Source organism: Xenopus laevis, chromosome 6L (assembly GCF_017654675.1).
Source record: "Xenopus laevis strain J_2021 chromosome 6L, Xenopus_laevis_v10.1, whole genome shotgun sequence".
NCBI lineage: Eukaryota > Metazoa > Chordata > Amphibia > Anura > Pipidae > Xenopus > Xenopus laevis.
The window spans coordinates 41,934,916-41,958,537 of NC_054381.1; the positions used below are offsets into that span (position 1 = coordinate 41,934,916).

General features: G+C 36.6%; 2 protein-coding genes across 2 annotated transcripts; both read right to left on the minus strand.

Annotated features, from left to right (window-relative positions):
• Positions 1-715: 715 nt before the first annotated feature.
• LOC121394573 (E3 ubiquitin-protein ligase DCST1-like) lies at positions 716-6,228 on the minus strand. Its single transcript, XM_041565979.1, has 14 exons — positions 6,040-6,228; positions 5,732-5,860; positions 5,518-5,657; positions 4,675-4,873; positions 3,895-4,038; positions 3,426-3,547; positions 3,118-3,266; positions 2,903-3,002; positions 2,464-2,559; positions 2,254-2,380; positions 2,028-2,144; positions 1,547-1,689; positions 1,197-1,310; positions 716-960 (listed from the first exon to the last, which is right to left on the minus strand). Exons 1-14 carry the CDS (start codon positions 6,185-6,187, stop codon positions 736-738), a joined length of 1,953 nt encoding a protein of 650 aa, XP_041421913.1. The 5' UTR covers positions 6,188-6,228; the 3' UTR covers positions 716-735.
• A 6,063-nt stretch (positions 6,229-12,291) lies between these two features.
• Positions 12,292-20,011, minus strand: LOC121394574 (E3 ubiquitin-protein ligase DCST1-like). The gene is made up of 15 exons (XM_041565980.1): positions 19,645-20,011; positions 19,451-19,528; positions 19,143-19,271; positions 18,929-19,068; positions 18,031-18,229; positions 17,331-17,474; positions 16,865-16,986; positions 16,525-16,673; positions 16,313-16,412; positions 15,875-15,970; positions 15,662-15,788; positions 15,436-15,552; positions 14,955-15,097; positions 14,602-14,715; positions 12,292-14,046 (listed from the first exon to the last, which is right to left on the minus strand). Exons 1-15 carry the CDS (start codon positions 19,838-19,840, stop codon positions 13,822-13,824), a joined length of 2,079 nt encoding a protein of 692 aa, XP_041421914.1. The 5' UTR covers positions 19,841-20,011; the 3' UTR covers positions 12,292-13,821.
• Positions 20,012-23,622: the final 3,611 nt, after the last annotated feature.

Here is a 23,622-nt window from a genome sequence, read left to right on the forward strand (position 1 = left end):
GAAGGAACTTTGCCGCCTGTTATTGTGGTGGAATGAAAAGATAATTTTGAGTTGGTATAGTATTGCCTGGTTTTCTTATCTTGGGGAAGAAAATTACTCTTTCCTCCAGTAATCTTAGATATAAGGTAATCCAATTCTGGCCTGAATAGTGAAGATCCAGTGAATAGTAGTGCAATGAGATTCTTCTTGGATGCCGGATCAGCACTCCATGTCTTCATCCATAGTGCCAGCCTAGCGGCTACTGATAAAGCAGACTATCTGGCTGTCAATTGTAAGCTATCCATTGTTGCATCACATAGGAAATGTACTGCATTAAGTACCTTGACAAGTTGTGATTGCATATAAATATTTTCTGCCTTTCTGTCCATTGGATCCTTGAACGAAGTTCCATCCTCAAAGGGTAGAAAACGCAGTAACTGTTCTGGCTTGCCACCTAACTAGAATGTTTAATTTATATGAGGTTCTATGTAAATAGAAGCTGCATGTGCTGGAATGTGCCTATGATCAATCAGAGATCACTAAGCAGTAATGTATCTGAATACTGCCTCCCTACCTACAGATAGTACTGAACAATGAAATACAGTCTCAAATACAAAAGACACACAAATATTTAGAAAAGTTTATTAAATACTAATTATATAAAATATGTTTAATATATTTTATAAAAATATGTTAAAAAAGTATATTATACAAAATATATTAAAAAAAAGGGGAGGGGCCGCCATCGCTGTAGTATTAGTCTTCACAGAAGTAATTTTCAATTAAATCATCTGGTAAGCAAACAAAGCAGCATTTCTTTATCTCCTTCCAGCAGTCGAGGCAGTAGGCTGTGTCACAGTATGATGTCTTGCAAATATAGGAAGTCTTGGTTTCTTTGGCATTACAAACCAAACAGTGTCGCTTTATAATTACTCTCAGCCATTTCATTTGTCGGAATAGCATACCAGGTATAGACATCATCTGTGGAGAACACAATATAGTCATTACCAATCCAAGGGGCATGAGAATCTATTACAGTACAGCAATAGTAGCTGAAGAAATGCATTAGATGTGTAAGCTAATGTATTTTGTGCACAATAATAGTGCAGCTAATGTAGGAAAATGAAAGCTAAGGCAAGGTGCTGGTGTGTTGGGTGCCAACTAATGTGCTGTAGGGTGATGAGCTGTAAAAGACAGAAGCTCAGGTTAATACTTACAAAGTTTCTGTGGCGGTTGGCAGTGATCATTAAGTTCTTCCTCTTTATATTTAAATACAGGTCCCTGTACCTCAGTAGCTCATTATAGAGATGGAGAATTCGCCTTTTCTCCGTCTAAAGGAAACAAAGCAGCAGGTGGTGGTGTTACACAGTTATTTAAACTAGGAAATACATCAGATCATTAGTAGAACAAAAAAAAGTGAAATTTAGTAGTGCCCTTTCTGCCATGAGCCAAGGTGACAAAATAGACACATGGGCCACTTTACCAGAAGCTAAAAAAAAGCCCCCCAGGTTACTAAATTCCAAAATATTCCTAAATAAAAAAACTCTCTCAGCCCATAATATCTTACCTTAGGGTAAAAGTAAGCAGCCAGGACTCTGCGCAGTCGGCTCATGTATATCTGGACAAAAGGAAGGATCAGCGTGATGCTCAGTAGTAAACAAATGCCGATATATTGCTGGGACGTCAGATGAATCGGTTGCGCCAGACAAACTGTGGAGAATCAGAAAGAAACTGGAGTATTAGTAATGCTGCCAACATGAATGATATGTCTTGTTGGGAAATGAATAGCAAATTAAGCCCCGAAAGATACTTATAATTCCTTTCATTCAGACTGAAACTAAGCAGTTTAACTGTTAAGCAAGTCAACCAAAACAATTTCACCTTAATGGTTCTACAGCTTGTTTGGCCATACAATTCATATCAGCTACCTGTGTGATTGTCCCATTTAAATGAAACTGCTTGCTACATGTAAGTTCTATTGATATCTACAAAACTTTAAACACATGGAGTACAGCACATAGGAAATGTCAGTGAAGCTTTGCACATACCAGTATTATTGGTCACATGAAGCGCATTAGAGGACGTATTGATATTTCCGATTGTGTTCCGGAGAAATCTTGCCAGGAATCCGGTCCCACCAACAATGACTTCTAGATTGTGTCTAACTGCAGGGTAAAAAGAGAGGTGGATTAAGCAATATGGAACAGAGAGAAGTATGAACTATTAACAGATTGCTGTTAGAAGCAAACAGTAATACATTCAAGACATACTTACAGCCAAAGTTGTAGCTAATATTGGAGTGCTTGATAGTGATGTCCATGATATTTTGGACACCCAAATCCAGTCCAAGTAAAAGCAGGCAAATCACAATCAGCGGAATGCACTTTATCATAGCGCTTGTCTGGAAGAGAAAAGTTCATTATTGTATTTATGAAAGCAGGGAACATACCGTAATCTGCTAGAGATTATTTGATAAGTACTTACCAATGCTTTCACCTCTGGTCCATGGAGGGCAAAGTTTATTGGGTAAATTAAATCTGCACGTTCCCCTTTTTTCAGCGGTAGCAGGTGCCTCTTTCCCTATAGGATAAATAAACAAAAAGAGTGATTTCCTGGTCTCTCGCTTACATTTTTGAATATCCTTAGCTTGAAAAACAAACACTTCTGAACAAAATGGGCCAACAACAAAGTTACTCTTACTCAAAAACTGAAATCTACTCTCCTAGAGCTCCTCATGCAGTATTTAATGTACAGTAGAAGAGCACATTATGATTCTCACTCATCTTAATTCTTATATACTTCCTAAACCTTTATAATAACTTGTATACACTTCAAAATGTAATTAAGAAATGAGTGCATTTATAGAGCACAAATACATATATACATACATAACAAAAGACAGTATGTTTGCTGCCAAACTAACCTGCTTCCTCCTACGAGCGTCGATTTGTTTGAAGTACGTTGTTATGTACACATTGTCGTGGCGAAGGTTTGAATTGTAATTCTTAACATAGCCAAAAGCTCTGCAAAGACAAAGGGACCAGAGTGAACCCCACACAAAAACCTCACACAAAGTAAACCATCGATATTTGGCTTCTGCAGTATTAATTGGTAAAATAAATGAACGAATGAACTTACGAACTGATGTATTGGAGGAAGAGTAGAGACAAAACTATTTTTATAGCCTTCATAGCTTTCTGTGAAACTGATTCGCTCTCTTCAACGGTTTCGGACACATTTTGTTTGACTTTCTTCAGTGTCGTATCAAATATGGTTTTGTTTCTGACCTGTGTTCAGGCAAAGAGAGAAAAAAGTATATGAAAATACTAGCCAAGGGGATCACAAGACACGTCAGATGAACTTCATAGCAAATAAAGGAAATATACAAACAGGATCCTATCAGCAATGGAGAGAGTCTCCGATGAGGCATATTTTGCGAAACTTACCGTAATTTGAACATCTATAGTGACATTTTGCTTGAATGTGTCAATGGCCCCACTGATATTATCATAGAGTTCTCCAAACAAAGGGTCGATGCGGATGTGCTTCTTGCACAATGGCAGGAACCCTAGAAATAAAGGCAGCAAGTCAATAAATAACTACAAATACTTCCCTCCCACTATTGTCAAAACATTTCTTGTTGGATTTTAGGGAAAATTACCTTTACATTACATGTTATATTATGATATAGATGGGTCAAATCAAACATACTTTGAAATTTATCTTTTTATTATTTATGGATTTTATAAGACAATTTATGCTTATTTTTTTTATAAAAAGTTTTGCTTAACAGCACAAATAACGCTGTCCTATAGTAAGTAACCCCCTGTCACTAAATAACTATATATGGTGAAAATGCCAAATTAAATTTCTACTTTTGGTTACAAGTTTCACATTTTGTTTAAAGATACTTACAATTTAAAGCGCCGCAGACAAATTTCAATTTCATTGGCCAGCACAATGCATGATTGAGAACAGGTAACCATATTGTCTCCATGCATTCATCATATTTCTGATCAAACCATTCATGGCACTTCCCTATGCCCATTTCGAAGAGATCTGTTAGAAAAGAAAATGGATCATTAATTTGTGTAATGGAGCTGTCACCAAAGCCTACATGTTACCCTGCATCTCACAATTATTCGGGTATCTAGTATATAGGATGTGCATAATTCTCTACATACACATAAATATCATGAAAAGAATCAGGATCTTTAATGCTTGGGAATATGGAGACTCCACTGTGTAACATTCCAGCTCCAGGCAGAACAAAAGGAACACAGGGTACCAGTCCTGCTACTAGAACCCCTACACCAAGTTTTACCAAGATTCATGGGGTATCAAACCACATGTGGCCAGAGCCGGGCCAGAGCGGCCAGGAGCCCCAGGCAACCTGGCCAGCCTCTGCACCGGTTTAGTGAATCATCAGTGTACGAGCATGCGTGAAAGCCTGAATTGGCGGATGCGCAAAAAGACGTAGAGAGAGGGGACCGGGCATGGGATAGGCTATAGAGCAGGTACATGTCTGCTGCCCTCCTAGCTTTGGGCCCTAGGCACATGCCTACTCTGCCTACCCCTAGTTCCAGCCCTGCATGTGGCCATTGGTTTGAGAAAATAGTGATATATTTTCAGCACATAAAGTATTTGGGAAAATGAAATGCAGTGAGATGAAAGTGGGTGTACTTGGAAACTTACATTCACAGCGTAGGAAAGTCTTCATGCTAAATTTCTTCTGAGTATTCATTAGTAACGTTTTGTTTCTCTCGATTTCTTCCCTTATCAGTTCTTTCTCTCTCACATTGTCGTATCCCTCAGTGCTTTCAACTTCTTCTTCTACCTCACGGAAATCATCAGTTATTTCTTTGGTGTCCTTTGTCAAATTCGATGACCGTTTCTAGAAAAAGAAAAAGAGACATTTTTCATACAGACAATATAGCTGAGGGGTGCTTCTAACCACTGTTGCCATTTGTTCTCTGATATATTCTCTTTACCGTTAATTTCAGTCATATGTAGGGGCATATATATGAAATAGTGAAAATAGAGGTCAACACAGTTTGTGAAAAGTGTGAAACTCCACTTCATTTACTTGTATAGGATTTTTAGGAATTGTTTATCAAAGAGTGCAGACAGAACTCTCTTTTCACCCACTGATAAATGTGCCATAAAAAATCCAATTTAAGTGAACAGAAGAGGCTGTAAGTCCACTTGGGTGAACTGGGAGGTCTATTTTCCCCCATAGTTGCAGCATTTGATACACAAACTTGTGACCATGAAATTATTACTGAGAGAACAATACACATTGATCTAACATGACAGGATTGTACCACTCAAGGTCTCAAAGCATTAAGTGCACTTTGTAAAGAACAGGTGCAAATGTGAAAGGGCTTTTAATCCCAGGCCTATAAGGTATTGAGCCATACAGTTAAGCCTATAATAACACATCTTGCAGCATGTACAAAAATGCTTATAAAGATTTGTCATTAATTATCATAATTGTGGGTCCCACCATTTTCTGCTAAAATATATAAATTTCATTACCGTCAATTGACCAAATATCCTCTTTACAGGTTCCATCATTGATGTGTACATCATCTTTGTGTGGTTAAGGGTCATCTCTCCTGTACACTCAAAGCTCATTACAAGTAATTCTATATTTTTCATCATATTAGGAACAGGGCCTAAAAAGAGAAGAGGGTTTAGTACATTGTAAAGAACAAATACGGAGTAAGTAGAATGACTAGCCAGTACATACCACCAGTGATTGCTTTGATAGCAATTGTAGTTGTTAGGGCACCTGTCCTTTGGCACAGGATAAGCAGGAATATCATCAATGTCGAGCAGCGGAAATTAGTGGACATTGCCCATCCGAAGGAAAATATAGCTGAGAAAAGAGCAACAGGGGGAGATGCATTAGGTTCAGCCTATAAGTACAACAAGGGCCATAACTTGCTATCACATAAATATACAGGGCCCATAACAGTAAAAAAATTACAGGAATATACTTACAAACAATAAAATGACAAATACACAGTGATAACATTGAAAGAAGTATATACTCACCATTATTAACAATAAATATGCAGACTTTGATCTGGTCATTTAAGGTGGTTAATGGATAAACCAGCAAAAAGTAAAGTGCTAGAGAAAGAGAAAAAGGTATTAGACTGGATAACACACACCTTACCCCTATTATATGCCATACTCTCATTGTATCAGTCTCTCACACACACTTAATTATTTTACTTTTTTCTTACCGCTTCCGATGCATAATCCAACAATTGCTCCAAGGAAATACTTCACTTGATAATATTCATTACTGTTGCTGAAGAAAAACCGAAAAAGCAACGTAGGGAGCATTTTAGCCAAGATCCGTTCCAATGCTGAAAGGACAGAAATCAACTAATTAAGTACAATTATCATTGCTTGCTGGAGTCTGTTAGTAAGACCCATTTATAAAACAAAACAATTCCCCAACGCTGTATAATGCATGGGTGTATATATCTTACATACAGGTTAAAAACTGACTGATACAGGAGATTAAAAGGGTCTTTCTGCTCATCAGAACTTGTAACTACAAAAATATTCAAATTATTTGCATTTGGTTGCTGAAAACCCAAATAAATACATAAATATTACTAACATCACTACTGCTACAACTAGAATTCGGAATACAAAGAACATTTCTATCAAATCCAGGAAACACTGTTACACTGTTACATAAAAAAGCTACTGGTTATATAATGCCCAATATAGACATGCGCTAAAATGCTATAAAGAATAACATTACATTTCTAAAAATATAACTATGTAAATGGCAATAGACTCTCCCACATTTACAGCTAACAAGAGGATCTGTACAGCCATCATTATATTCAATAAAAGGCAATCGTTGGGATGATTTCAATCATATGTGTATCTACTACTGGTTCTATTATCATTTATCTATCATTCTATCTCTAAAAAGTTACTTACTAGTCTTTGGCTGATTTCTTTTCATTTTCTTCGTTAATATAACTGGTTTCTTTTCTTTTTCAATATTAATATGTATTTCATTATTATTTAAATTTAAATTTGTCATTTTCTAAATTTACGCAAGAGCTTGGCACAAACGTGCTTCCACTCTCAACGTAAGCTTAGACAATAATGACAGGTGTCTGTGAATCCTTAACACTGCATAAGTGTCACAGATGATGTCATAATAGGGATAGATTGGCATTCAGCTAAATGATGATGTCACAATAGTCCGATATACTAACCTATTGTGATGTAATTGATGATGTCATAATAGGGTATTGTGATGTAATTGATGATGTCATAATAGGGTATTGTGATGTAATTGATGATGTCATAATAGGGATAAATTGGCCATTAGCCAATTCATGATGTCACAATTGCCTGTAATTGCCGGAACATTCTGGTTTCTACTAGAATATATCATTCTAAATCTATTCAAAGCTATTACTCTGTATTTTTTGTTATACAAAACAGATTATACAGATTTGTATAATGTGTTATACAAATACTTATATTTAGAATTTAAATATTTTTAGCAAAATAACTCCAAAGTTTAAAATACCATCGTATATTATAAACCTGTTTATATCTAGTAGAAAAGACTCTAGTAGAAAAATCTGGCTTTTTTCCCATTCATTTTCTTCTTTAATATTACTGGTTTCTTTTCTTTTTCTATATTCATTTGGATCTTCATTATTTGGATTTTCATTCTGTATCTATTCAAAGCAATTACATTATCTATTATATAAAAACTTATATTTAGAATAAAAAAATTATAGCAAAATAACTCCATATTTTAAAATACCATCATATATTTTAAACATGTTTATATCTAGTAGAAGGAAAGTGGGAGAAAAAAATGTATTTCTATAACCATATAGTTTATTTAAACAAAATAAATACAATAATCTAGATACCAAATGAGACAAATGATTTACTAATTTAAGTGGAGAGCAGAGTGGATAATAATAATGTTAGATATTTTCACCTAAAATGTCTGATTCGTTAAGCAACAGCTAGTAAAACAATGCAAATAATTTGAGCAGATAACTTGTGTTTTTATCACATATTCTAATCTCTACTGAGCAGGGCCGTGGCAACCCTCTGTATCCCTTAGTTACTATGTTTTTATTTAATTAGATTTGTATGTTTGATGTGATCATCCTTCAATTGTACCGAGCTGTGCAATAATGTGATAAAATATTTATGTAAGTTGGCAACAAAAAAAAACTTCAATATTCAAAAGTCCATCAAATTACTCCAAATTGGTTGTAGAAGTTCCCCGATAGGCTAAAACACCAATTTGGCAGGTTTTATATGGTGAATAGTTAAATTCTTAAACAGACAGTACATGATACATTTCAATATTCAAATTTTTTTATTTTTTTTAAATTCGAATCAATTATGGACTATTCCCTAGTCGAATTACACTAAAATAAACTCAAAATTCAAATTTTAATTTTCACTTTGACCTTTGATAAATTTGCCCCATACTGTAGGGCAGTATTAGCATTGACTCCTCCAGCAGAGAAGCCCCTTAGTGTAGTTCATATAGATAAAGGGAGTCCAGCATTCACCATGATTGACTACTGTGTTAGCTTTATTGTACTATACCAAATCAACCGGACAAGGGGAGGTGTGTATTTGCTGAAACATTGTTTTAATTTGGAATGGCACAATAAAGCTAACACAGCAGTTAATCTTGGTGAAGGACAGGCGAAGGCTGTTTATATGCAGCTATCTATAAGCCAACAAAATTCTGGCATCATTTACAAGATGGATGAGGATGCTAAGGCTAATTCTACACTCAGCCCAGGTGCAACCACATGGGTGGATTTTGGCTGTAAAACAGCCGAGTGTGGCATTAGCCTACTGTAGTAACTCAAGTAATGACTGGAGTGGTCAGGAAAGAAAAGGTTTCTTTCAGCTCAAGACCAAGAGAGGAGGCATTTCTAAAGAAAATATCCTTTAATTAAAGCACGATGTATATTACATTTTGACAGTCAATCTGTTCTTGAAACACAACTTCAACACAGGTGTCATAGCTTTGTCTCAGTGTCTGAACCTAGTTTTCTTGCATGGTATCTTCTCTATCCTGCTATCCAGTGCTGCAGAAACAAAATTACATTTACAGAGGGTTCTAGGGCTTGTAATGAAACGATCAGTAAATAACAACAAGTAGGGAAGATTCTTGAAATGAACAGCACATTGGGTAGAATGCTCTATAACAGTGGTTTCCAAATTATGGGTCTGACTCCCTGGGGGGAGGGCTGTAGCAGTGGAATCGGTGCTCAGTCTGAAGGTTGTGCAATTTGGGGAGAAAGTCTATTTGTTCCATCAGAAATTGCAAAAAACTAGCTTGCAATTCAGTTAGGTTAAAAGGGTGAAAAGTTACTCTGTGAGTACCTTTAAAGGTAATTGTTCAGTATAAAAATAAAAACTGGGTAAATAGATAGGCTGTGCAAAATAAAACATGTTTTCAATATAGTTAGTTAGTCAAAAATGTAATGTATAAAGGCTGGAGTGACCTGATGTCTAATATAATAGAACCCAACTTCTTGCTGTGCAGCTCTCTTGCTTTCCACTGATTGGTTAACAGTTAGTAACTGTTCTTGGAAGGGCTACCCTGGTCAAAACTACTGGGTCAAAAATACCAGGCAGGATTATCTGAGACTGACGTGATGATCGGCCAGTCACCGATCACCATGTCAGTGCCCCGCCTCCAGAAGGTCAACATTATAGGTTATAATTAGGAATAGTGAGCCAAATTGCAGAAATATCCCTTACCCAGAAACCTCCAAGTCCCAAGTGTTCCAGATAAAAGATTCTATACCTGTACTTTATATATGCATAAGTATGTAAGTACTGTATGTAAGGCAATAAGTTATATAGCAGTATATGATATTAATGTTTAAACTTTAATAAGCATCTAGATTTGTTTTAAACTTATCCATGCAATTGGATGTTCAGATCATTATACACATAACTAGAAACTAATGTATAAATCAAAGCTGTAAAGATTACTCCTCTTTTATTGTTTTCAAGCAGATGGTGAAAATTTCACTCTAAGCAATTATTTTATATGTTTGTTTTTTAATGAACTGAACTCATGTAAATATGGTAAAAATTTTATACACAAATCTGCATGGCATAAGCAGAGCTTTTAAACTTCTAAATTAAATGATTTTAATCAAAGTTACATTGGGCAGCTTGACATTTACACTATAACAAAGAAGCAGTATTCCATAGTTTGAAATAAATTCATCAAGGTATGTCATTGAATCACTAACCAATAATTGTCTTTCTGCCCTTTGACCTGCAATAACCTGCCAAGATATGTCAATAGTAAGTCACACTAATATAGCTGGTGAAGTAAATAAATAAGAGATATTTGTCAAATTATATTGGTTATATTGGTGCAAAGATTGCATCTTATGTGTTGAATCTGTATAAGTGAAAAATCCATGAAAATACTTTAAACGAATAGTCTCCTGATAAAATTGACCCTATGTGTGTAAATGTGATAGGGTAGCTAGACTATGACAAATGACAAACAAAGGAGGATGCTGATAGCTGGAGTTCGACAACAGCTTGAGGTATTTTAGTTTTAAGTGGGATGCTGGAGCTGCTGGAGGGCTGCAAGTTGACTCTACCTTGCTTTTTTTTATCATAACAGATAGGGGCCCAGCTCTAATTTTTCCCAGGGGCTAGTTACTAAGTACAATTTGACATAAAACACCTGTGACATAAAATTTTTATGAGTTTATTTCACTGTTTAATGAACCTTGTGCCCTTTAACCAGTTACACTGACTCCTGGGAGGACCAAAAGCCACTAGTCATTCCATCCAAAGAGCCAGAGAACCCTATGCTCTCACTAGGGGTGAACCTTGGGACACTCTTTTACCAGCCTGGACAATGGGAGGAAATGTTTACAGGTATAGAGAGGCTGGTTTTATTTTATAACGATTGGCAAACCAAGCCGTCACTCACTTTACTGCAGCACCAGGATTGGCCCATTCCATTTCATTACACACACATTCAGCCAATAGGGTTACTGCTAGCATTCAGCCAATAGGGTAACTGCTAGCATTCAGCCAATAGCGTAACTGCAAGCATTCAGCCAATAGGGTAACTGCTAGCATTCAGCCAATAGGGTAACTACTAGCATTCAGCCATTGTCTCCTTGTCCTGGGGTGGGAGCAGGGTATGAGGGTGGAGCAGCACAGGAGGCTGTGGCTGGAAAGTACAATTCTATTTTCAAACAATCTGATATATTTGGGCTCAGCTATAGCATTGACCCCCAGTCCTTATTTAGTCATATTACTACTTCTCATCACATTAGCTTTAGTGAACTGCAACTCCCACCATCTCGTCCGTGGATACTAGGGATGCACCGAATCCACTATTTTGGATTCGGCCGAACCCCCAAATCCTTCACAAAAGATTCGGCCGAATACCAAACCAAATCCGAACCTATCACGCAACTTCTGTGTGGTTTCCCCCACATAGATCAAACCACAGTATGCAAATTAGGGGTGGGAAGGGGAAAACATTTTTACCTCCAAAAATTCACAAAACGTTGTCGTGTATATGTTGGAGTGTCCCTGTGGTTTGATCTATGTGGGGGAAACCACACAGATGGTGCGTTCTCCCAACATAGATCAACCATCAATACCAGAAATAAAACTTTGCCAGTGTCTAGACACTGCTTAGAAGTGGGACATTCGGCTGAACACCTTAGGTATCGTATTATCCAACATATTCCACCGTTAAAAAGAGGAGGTGAGGAGGTGATCAAGTTCTGGCCCTTAAAAAAGCTGAGGTCCAGTGGATACACAGATTAAATTCACTATTTCCGAAAGGACTAAATAGGGACTTTGATTTACATCATTTCTTATAGAAAGGACACGCCAGGTATATTTGAACATGTAAATATGTATGTAAGCAGCCTAGATCTTTTATTTTTACTTTACTTTATTTTTCAGATCTCTTATCGGTAGTATTACAATTGGTTCTTTCCTAGCAGGTTTGCTGAACGTGGATATCGTCTGCTAAACACGAAGGATTATGAACGAAGTTGAGAAAGGGTGCGAGATGCCCTCAAAACGTGGCAACGATTCATAACTCTGTACAGATAAGTTATGAGACGAACTTTATTACTCACTGCTATTGCGGAACTGCACAGAACTTTATACAGAATGTTATACAGACATGCTATGAAAATTTGCATATATGCACTGAATGTGCCATTGTTTTTTTGTATCTGAAATAAATGCTACGTTTTATGGAGTGCGACCCAGTTGGAGATTTGTATATTGGGATTGACTCCCCACAGATACGGTTAACGCACCAGACACCCAAAGCTACTTGAATAGTGCATGATATATGTTGGACTGTTATATGTCTCATTTAAGACCGCAAGTGTGCAAAGTTTACCCATAATGCAGTGTATTTTCCCGCAAACATAAATGTGTAATTTGTGTTAAAATGACATCAGCACAGGATTCTTTAGGTTCAAGTCTATCTAGACTGATGCCGGCCACATTGGAAACCCTGGAATTACCACCACCTTAAGGTGGCACAAATTTCTCATATGACAAATACCCTAAAATTAAAGACACTGTCCTTAGAGGAGGGTAAGATGGTAAAAAAGAATATGCAAAGGCAGATTCACATTCATCAGGCATTTTGTACCTTCTTGGCAATAAACCAATGGTTCTATAATAAAAGTGTCAATTTCATTACTTTTTAATGAGTATTATACTTTATTTACTCAGCACTGACATATTTACAGTGCTTAACCAAAGAGTTTTCATTACTTACATCAGCATAGTTGTAAGTATACTTTTCAAGTGTGCACTTATACATGCAACTTTACTTTGCCTTCACTATTGTTTTTCCATTATTTCATTTTTTTCAAAAATAGGCGTTGCTTTGGGCAGTCTCTCTCTCTTAAAAGCCACAAGCTAGTGGCGGGGGATGATCCGATGGCTCACACAGAAGGCCAACTTAGATTTCGTAAGATAGAAAAGGGTGTAAACAACAGTAATGTGGAGTAACCATTATTGGTTTCACAGGGAATGCTGGAAGCACTGCTTCTTTTCCCAGTTGATCGTTAGCTCTTTGGGGCAACGATAAACCTGACATCTGGATGAATATATGGAACTTTTGTGCTGTATACCGTCGGAGCGCAATGTGACTCCATAGCTAGTACCGTGCTTCTGGGTCCCTCCTGTTCAGTAATGACAGCACTGTAAATGGGAGAAGTGGCCGACAGCTGGCAATCTAAACAAAATATCTGTTCAAGGTGTGCTGATCTGGGGCAGTTACATGCCAGCATACAGCAGGGGTCAATTACTTATTGGTGGGGGCTCTTTGGAGGCTGTTCCTGCAACAATCGTTTCACAGCTCTGTCATGACAGCCCCTCAGCTCATTGCCCAGTGATCTCATTAGCCTGTCTGCCACGATTTCTCAATAATAATAAGTGGAGCCAGGAAAGAGACAACCTAACCGGGCTTGACGCCTTAAGGTGGCCATAGACGCACAGATAATATGGTATGAAACAATTTTAGTGCAATATTTAGTATGTATGGTGGGAGACGAGCCAACTGATAGCAAAAGACTTGCATATCGGTCAGCTCGTCAATAGGGCCGGCCGGAAAATTTCTCAAATACAATGGACACATATTTATAAAAGTTTATTAAAGTTTATTAAATACTGATTATATAAAATATATGTTTAATATATTTTACAAAATATATTAAAAAAAGTATATTATACAAAACATTTTTTTAAAAAGGGGGAGGGGCCGCCATCACTGTAGTATTATTCTTCACAGAAGTAATTTTCAATTAAATCATCTGGTAAGCAAACAAAGCAGCATTTCTTTATCTCCTTCCAGCAGTCGAGGCAGTAGGCTGTGTCACAGTTTGATGTCTTGCAAATATAGGAAGTCTTGGTTTCTTTGGCATTACAAACCAAACAGCGTCGCTTTATAATGACTCTCAGCCATTTCATTTGTCGGAATAGCATACCAGGTATAGACATCATCTGTGGACAACACAATATAGTCAATACCAAGCCAAGGGGCGTGAGAATCTATTTACAGCAATGGCAGCTGAAGTAAGGGTGGTGGCAGACATGGCTACTGGGGGAGATTAGTTGTCCAGAAACAAATTGCCTCTTCTTTGGACTAATCTCCCCTAAATGCCTTCCCGCCGGCTAGAATGTAAATCGCCGGCAGGATGGCTTTGTTTTCCAAAGTCGCCCGAAGTTTCCTTGTGAGGCAACGTCGGGCGACTTCGGAAAACAAATTGTTCAGAGTGACATCCCGCTGGCGATTTATATTCTAGCTGGCAGGAAGGTATTTAGGGGAGATTCATCGCCCGAAGAAGAAGCGATTGGTCACTGGGCAACTAATTTCCCCCAATAGCCATGTCTGCCACCACCCTAATGCATTAGAAGAGTAAGCGAATGTATTTTGTGCACATAGTGCAGCTAATGTAGGAAAATGAAAGCTAAGGCAAGGTGCTAGTGTGTTGGGTGCCAACTAATGTGCTGTAGGGTGATGAGCTGTAAAAGACAGAAGCTCAGGTTAATACTTACAAAGTTTCTGTGGCGGTTGGCAGTGATCATTAAGTTCTTCCTCTTTATATTTAAATACAGGTCCCTGTACCTCAGTAGCTCATTATAGAGATGGAGAATTCGCCTTTTCTCCGTCTAAAGGAAAGAAAGCAGCAGGTGGAGGTGTTACACAGTTATTTACACTAAGAAATACATCAGTTCATTAGTAGGACAAAAAAAGTGGAATTTTGTAGTGCCCTTTCTGCCATGAGCCAAGGTGAGAAAATAGACACATGGGCCACTTTACCAGAAGCTAAAAAAAGCCCCCCCCCCTCCTGTTTAATAGATTGTAAAATATTCCTAAATAAAAACTCTCTCAGCTCATAATATCTTGCCTTAGGGTAAAAGTAAGCAGCCAGGACTCTGCACAGTCGGCTCATGTATATCTGGACAAAAGGAAGGATCAGCGTGATGGTCAGTAGTAAACAAGTGCCGATATATTGCTGGGACGTCAGATGAATCGGTTGCGCCAGACAAACTGTGGAGAATCAGAAAGAAACTGGAGTATTAGTAATGCTGCCAGTATGAATGATATGTCTTGTTGGGAAATGAATAGAAAATGAAGCCCCGAAAGATACTTATAATTCCTTTCATTCATATTGTAACTAAGCAGTTTAACTGTTAAGCAAGACAACCAAAACAATTTCACCTTAATGGTTCTACAGATTGTTTGGCCATACAATTCATATCAGCTACCTGTGTGATTTTCCCATTTAAATGAAAGTGCTTGCTACATGTAAGTTCTATTGATATCTACAAAACTTTAAACACATGGAGTACAGCACATTGGAAATGTCAGTGAAGCTTTGCACATACCAGTATTATTGGTCACATGAAGCGCATTAGAGGACGTATTGATATTTCCAATTGTGTTCCGGAGAAATCTTGCCAGGAATCCGGTGCCACCAACAATCACTTCTAGATTGTGTTTAACTGCAGGGTAAAACGAGAGGTGGATTAAGCAATATGGAACAGAGAGAAGTATGAACTATTAACAGATTGCTGTTAGAAACATACAGTAGTACATTCAAGACATACTTACAGCCAAAGTTGTAGCTAATATTGGAATGCTTGATAGTAATGTCCATGATATTTTGGACACCCAAATCCAGTCCAAGTAAAAGCAGGCAAATAACAATCAGCGGAATGCACCCTATCATAGCGCTTGTCTGGAAGAGAAAAGTTTGTTATTGTATTTATGAAAGAAGCAGGGAACATACCGTAATCTGCTAGAGAGTATTTGATAAGTACTTACCAATGCTTTCACCTCTGGTCCATGGAGGGCAAAGTTTATTGGGTAAATTAAATCTGCACGTTCCCCTTTTTTCAGCGGTAGCAGGTGCCTCTTTCCCTGTAGGATAAATAAAAACAAGAGTGATTTCCTGGTCTCTCATTTACATTTTTAAATATCCTTAGCTTGAAAAACAAACACTTCTGAACAAAATGAGCCAACAACAAACTTACTCTTACTCAAAAACTGAAATCTACTCTCCTAGGGCTCCTCATGCAGTATTTAATGTACAGAAGAAGAGCACATTAGGATTCTCACTCATCTTAATTCTTATATACTTCCTAAACTTTTATAATAACTTGTATACACTTCAAAATGTAATTAAGAAATGAGTGCATTTATAGAGCACAAATAAATATATACATACATAACAAAAGACAGTATGTTTGCTGCCAAACTAACCTGCTTCCTCCTACGAGCGTCGATTTGTTTGAAGTACGTTGTTATGTACACATTGTCGTGGCGAAGGTTTGAATTGTAATTCTCAACATAGCCAAAAGCTCTGCAAAGACAAAGGGACCAGAGTGAACCCCACACAAAAACCTCACACAAAGTAAACCATCGATATTTGGCTTCTGCAGTATTAATTGGTAAACTAAAACGAATGTACTTACGAACTGATGTATTGGAGGAAGAGTAGAGACAAAACTATTTTTATAGCCTTCATAGCTTTCTGTGAAACTGATTCGCTCTCTTCAACGGTTTCGGACACATTTTGTTTGACTTTCTTCAGTGTCGTATCAAATATGGTTTTGTTTCTGACCTGTGTTCAGGCAAAGAGAGAAAAAAGTATATGAAAATACTAGCCAAGGGGATCACAAGGAACATCAGATAAACTTCATAGCAAATAAAGGAAATATTTTAAAAGCACCGATTGATTGGCACCCAAATAACAAACAGGATCCTATCAGCAATGGAGAGAGTCTCCGATGAGGCATATTTTGCGAAACTTACCGTAATTTGAACATCTATAGTGACATTTTGCTTGAATGTGTCAATGGCCCCACTGATATTATCATAGAGTTCTCCAAACAAAGGGTCAATGCGGATGTGCTTCTTGCACAATGGCAGGAACCCTAGAAATAAAAGCAGCAAGTCAATAAACAACTACAAATACTTCCCTCCCACTACTGTCAAGACATTTCTTGTTGGATTTAGGGGAAAATTACCTTTATATTACATGTTAAATTATGATATAGATGGGCCAAATCAAACCAACTTTGAAATTTATCTTTTTATTATTTTATTATATATTAGACAATTTTGCTTATTTTTAAAAAAAGTTTTTTTTTGCTTAACACTACAGATAACGCTGTTCAGTAGTAACCCCCCTGTCACTAAATAACTATATATGGTGAAAATGCCAAATTAAATTTCTACTGTTGGTTACAAGTGTCACATTTTGTTTAAAGATACTTACAATTTAAAGCGCCGCAGACAAATTTCAATTTCATTGGCCAGCACAATGCATGATTGAGAACAGGTAACCATATTGTCTCCATGCATTCATCATATTTCTGATCAAACCATTCATGGCACTTCCCTATGCCCATTTCAAAGAGATCTGTTAGAAAAGAAAATGGATCATTAATTTGTGTAATGGAGCTGTCACCAAAGCCTACATGTTACCCTGCATCTCACAATTATTCGGGTATCTAGTATATAGGATGTGCATAATTCTCTACATACACATAAATATCATGAAAAAATTAAGGAACTTTAATGCTTAGGAATGCTGAGACTCCACTGTGTAGAATTCCAGCTCCAGGCAGAACAAGGGCACACGGGGTACCAGTTCTGCTACCCCTACACCAAGTTTTACCTGATCCATGGGGTATCAAACCGCATGTGGCCAGAGCTGGGCCAGAGCGGCCCGGGGCCCTAGGCAGATGCGCAAAAAGACGGGGAGAGAGTGGACAGCATGGGGTAGGCGACAGAGCAGGTACGTGACTGCCACCCTCCCAGCTTTGGGCCCTAGGCACATGCCTACTCTGCCTACCCCTAGTTCCGTCCCTGCATGTGGCCATCGGTTTGAGAAAATAGTGATATATTTTCAGCCCATAAAGTATTTGGGAAAACGAAATGCAGTGAGATGAAAGTGGGTGTACTTGGTAACTTACGTTCACAGCGCAGGAAAGTCTTCATGCTAAATTTCTTCTGAGTATTCATTAGTAACGTTTTGTTTCTCTCGATTTCTTCCCTTATCAGTTCTTTCTCTCTCACATTGTCGTATCCCTCAGTGCTTTCAACTTCTTCTTCTACCTCACGGAAATCATCAGTTATTTCTTTGGTGTCCTTTGTTAAATTCGATGACCTTTTCTATAAAAAGAAAAAGAGACATTTTTCATACAGATAATATAGCTGAGGGGTGCTTATAACCACTATTGCCAGTTGTTCTCTGATTTATTCTCTTTACCGTTAATTTCAGCAATATGTAGGGGCATATATATATATATATATATATATATATATATATATATATATATATATATATATATATAATAGAGCTCAATACAGTTTGCAAGTGTGAAACTCCACTTCACTTACTTGTATAGGATTTTTAGGAATTGTTTATCAAAGAGTGAAGATAGACAGAACTCTTTTTTCACCTGTTGATAAACGTGCCATAAAAATTCAATTCAAGTCAACAGAAGAGGTTGTGAGTCCCCTCGGGTGAACTGGGAGGTCTATTTTCCCTCTATGACAAAAGTGCCCCATAGTTACAGCATTTGATACACAAACTGGTGACCATGAAATTATTACTGAGAGAACAATACACATTGATCTAACATGACAGGATTGTACCACTCAAGGTCTCAAAGCATTAAGTGCACTTTGTAAAGAACAGGTGCAAATGTGAAAGGGTTTTTAATCCCAGGCCTATAAGGTATTGAGCTATACAGTTAAGCCTATAATAACAATCTTGCAGCATTTACAAAAATGCATATAAAGATTTGTCATTAATTATCATAATTGTGGGTCCCACCATTTTTTGCTAAAAAATATCAATTTCATTACCGTCAATTGACCAAATATCCTCTTTATAGGTTCCATCATTGATGTGTACATCATCTTTGTGTGGTTAAGGGTCATCTCTCCTGTACACTCAAAGCTCATTACAAGTAGTTCTATATTTTTCATCATATTAGGAACAGGGCCTAAAAAGAGAAAAGGGTTTAGTACATTGTAAAGAACAAATACGGAGTAAGTAGAATGACTAGCCAGTACATACCATCAGTGATTGCTTTGATAGCAACTGTAGTTGTTAGGGCACCTGTACTTTCGCACAGGATAAGCAGGAGTATCATCAATGTCGAGCAGCGGAAATTAGTGGACATTGCCCATCCGAAGGAAAATATAGCTGAGAAAAGAGCAACAGGGGGAGATGCATTAGGTTCAGCCTATAAGTACAACAAGGGCCATAACTTGCTATCACATAAATATACAGGGCCCATAACAGGAAAAAAATTACAGGAATATACTTACAAACAATAAAATAACAAATAAATAGTGATAACAGTGAAAGAAGTGTATACTCACCATTATTAACAATAAATATGCAGACTTTGATCTGGTCATTCAAGGTGGTTAATGGATAAACCAGCAAAAAGTAAAGTGCTAGAGAAAGAGAAAAAGGTATTAGACTGGATAACACACACCTTACCCCTATTATATGCCATACTCTCATTGTATCAATCTCTCACACACACTTCATTTTTTCACTTTTTTCTTACCGCTTCCGATGCACAATCCAACAATTGCTCCAAGGAAATACTTCACTTGATAATATTCATTACTGTTGCTGAAGAAAAACCGGAAAAGCAATGTAGGGAGCATTTTAGCCAAGATCCGTTCCAATGCTGAAAGGACAGAAATCAACTCATTAAGTACAATTATCATTGCTTGCTGGAGTCTGTTAGTAAGACCCATTTATAAAACCAAACAATTCCCCAACGCTGTATAATGCATGGGTGTATATATCTTACATACAGGTTAAATACTGATTGATACAGGAGATTAAAAGGGTCTTTCTGCTCATCAGAACTTGTGACTACAAAAATATTCAAATTATTTGCATTTGGTTGCTGAAAACCCCAATAACTAAATAAATATTACTAACATCACTACTGCTACAACTAGAATTCGGAATACAAAGAACATTTCTATCAAATCCAGGAAACATGTAACACTGTTACATAAAAAAGCTACTGTTTATATAATGCCCAATATAGACATGCGATAAAATCCTATGAAGAATAACATTACATTTCTAAAAATATAACTATGTAAATGGCAATAGACTCTCCCACATTTACAGCTAACAAGAGGATCTGTACAGCATATTCAATAAAAGGCAATCATTGGGATGATTTCAATCATATGTGTATCTACTACTGGTTCTATTATCATTTATCTATCATTCTATCTCTAAAAAGTTACTTACTAGTCTTTGGCTGATTTCTTTTCATTTTCTTCGTTAATATAACTGGTTTCTTTTCTTTTTCAATATTAATATGTATTTCATTATTATTTAAATTTAAATTTGTCATTTTCTAAATTTACGCAAGAGCTTGGCACAAACGTGCTTCCACTCTCAACGTAAGCTTAGACAATAATGACAGGTGTCTGTGAATCCTTAACACTGCATAACTGTCACAGATGATGTCATAATAGGGATTCAGCCAAATGATGATGTCACAATAGTCTGATATACTAACCTATTGTGATGTAATTGATGATGTCATAATAGGGTATTGTGATGTAATTGATGATGTCATAATAGGGTATTGTGATGTAATTGATGATGTCACAATAGCCTGTAATTGCCGGAACATTCTGGCTTCTACTAGAATATATAATTCTAAATCTATTACTCTGTATTTTTTGTTATACAAAACAGATTATACAGATTTATATAATCTGTTATACAAATACTTAGATTTAGAAATAAATCATTTTTAGCAAAATAACTCCAAAGTTTAAAATACCATCATATATTATAAACCTGTTTATATCTAGTAGAAAAGACAAGTAACTTACTAGTGTTTGGCTTTTTTCCCATTCATTTTCTTCTTTAATATTACTGGTTTCTTTTCTTTTTCTATATTCATTTGGATTTTATTATTCATTATTTGGATTTTCATTCTGTATCTATTCAAAGATATTACAGTATCTATTATATAAATACAGGTATAGGATCCCTTATCCGGAAACCCGATATCCAGAAAGCTCCGAATTACGGAATGACTGTCTCACATAGGCTCCATTTTATCCAAATAATCCAAATTTTCTTAAAATGATTTCCTTTTTCTCTGTAATAATAAAACAGTATATTGTACTTGATCCCAACTAAGATATTATTAATCTTTATTGTAAGTAAAACCAGCCTATTGGGTTTATTTAATGTTTAAATGAATTTCTAGTAGACTTAAGGCATGAAGACCCAAATTACGGAAAGATACGTTATCCGGAAAACCCCAGGTCCTGAGCATTCTGGATAACAGGTCCCATACCTGTACTTATATTTAGAATAAAAAAATTATAGCAAAATAACTCCAAATTTTAAAATACCATCAAATATTTTAAACATGTTTATATCTAGTAGAAAGAAAGTGGGAGAAAAAATGTATGTCTATAACCATATAGTTTATTTAAACAAAATAAATACAATAATAAGTCTACATACCAAATGAGACAAATGATTTACTAATTTAAGTGGAGAGCAGAGTGGATAATAATAATGTTAGATATTTTCACCTAAAATGTCTGATTGGTTAAGCAACAGCTAGTAAAACAATGCAAATAATTTGAGCAAATAACTTGTGTTTTTATCACATATTCTAATCTCTAATGAGCAGGGCCGTGGCAACCCTCTGTATCCCTTAGTTACTATGTTTTTATTTAATTAGATTTGTATGTTTGATGTGATCATCCTTCAATTGTACCGAGCTGTGCAATAATGTGATAAAATATTTATGTACGTTGGTAACAAAAAAAAACTTCAATTTTCAAAAGTCCATCAAATTACTCCAAATTGGTTGTAGAAGTTCCCCGATAGGATAAAACACCAATTTGGCAGGTTTTATATGGTGAATAGTTGAATTTAAATTCTTAAAGAGACAGTACATGATAAATTGCGATATTCACATTTTTTTTATTTTTTTTTAAATTCGAATCAAATATGGACTATTCCCTAGTCGAATTACACTAAAATTAACTCAAAATTCGAATTAAATTTTCACTTTGACCTTTGATAAATTTGCCCCATACTGTAGGGCAGTATTGGGCAGAATTAGCGTTGACTCCTCCAGCAGAGAAGCCCCTTAGTCTAGTTCATATAGATAAAGGGAGTCCAGCATTCACCATGATTGACTACTGTGTTAGCTTTATTGTACTATACCAAATCAACCGGACAAGGGGAGGTGTGTATTTGCTGAAACATTGTTTTCATTTGGAATGGCACAATAAAGCTAACACAGCAGTTAATCTTGGTGATGGACAGGCGAAGGCTGTTTATATGCAGCTATCTATAAGCCAACAAAATTCTGGCATCATTTACAAGATGGATGAGGATGCTAAGGCTAATTCTACACTCAGCCCAGGTGCAACCACATGAGTGGATTTTGGCTGTAAAACAGCCGAGTGTGGCATTAGCCTACTGTAGTAACTCAAGTAATGACTGGAGTGGTCAGGAAAGAAAAGGTTTCTTTCAGCTCAAGACCAAGAGAGGAGGCATTTCTAAAGAAAATATCCTTTAATTAAAGCACAATGTATATTACATTTTGACAGTCAATCTGTTCTTGAAACACAACTTCAACACAGGTGTCATAGCTTTGTCTCAGTGTCTGAACCTAGTTTTCTTGCATGGTATCTTCTCTATCCTGCTATCCAGTGCTGCAGAAACAAAATTACATTTACAGAGGGTTCTAGGGCTTGTAATGAAACGATCAGTAAATAACAACAAGTAGGGAAGATTCTTGAAATGAACAGCACATTGGGTAGAATGCTCTATAACAGTGGTTTCCAAATTATGGGTCTGACTCCCTGGGGGGGGGGGCTGTAGCAGTGGAATCGGTGCTCAGTCTGAAGGTTGTGCAATTTGGGGAGAAAGTCTATTTGTTCCATCAGAAATTGCAAAAAACTAGCTTGCAATTCAGTTAGGTTAACCTTTTCGCTGCCAGACAATTTGGCTGATTTGGTACTTCTATTGCCAGACCATTTTTGAACATTTTGTACTCTTTCACTTTAAGAGCATTTCCTGGAGGGTGTTTTAGTTTAACCAGGGAAACAATATATGGTTTTTTTCAGGACAACCTGAGCTTTCAAAATATGATAGAATTTTTGTGTAATTCAACTTCTGTAAAAAAATATAGGCTTCAAAGTGCCTAATAAAATGAAAAAAATCAGGTTTCACATAGTACAATTACATATATCAGAAACATCATTTATTTTATGTACGAGAACACAGCAGATTTGGAAAGGTCTATGTCTCCTGAACGCAACAATACCAAATATATATAGTTTTATTGAGATTTCTCACTAATATAGATCAAAATCTACAAGCAGTACACTAGCAAATTTCCAAAGAACCGCTCCACAAAACGGCATACTTCTGATTTCAAGGCCAAACATTCCACTAACAGTAGGTTCACCCCAGAAAACCATATATTTTCAGAAAGTACACATTCCCCCGAATCTAAATTGGGTATGCA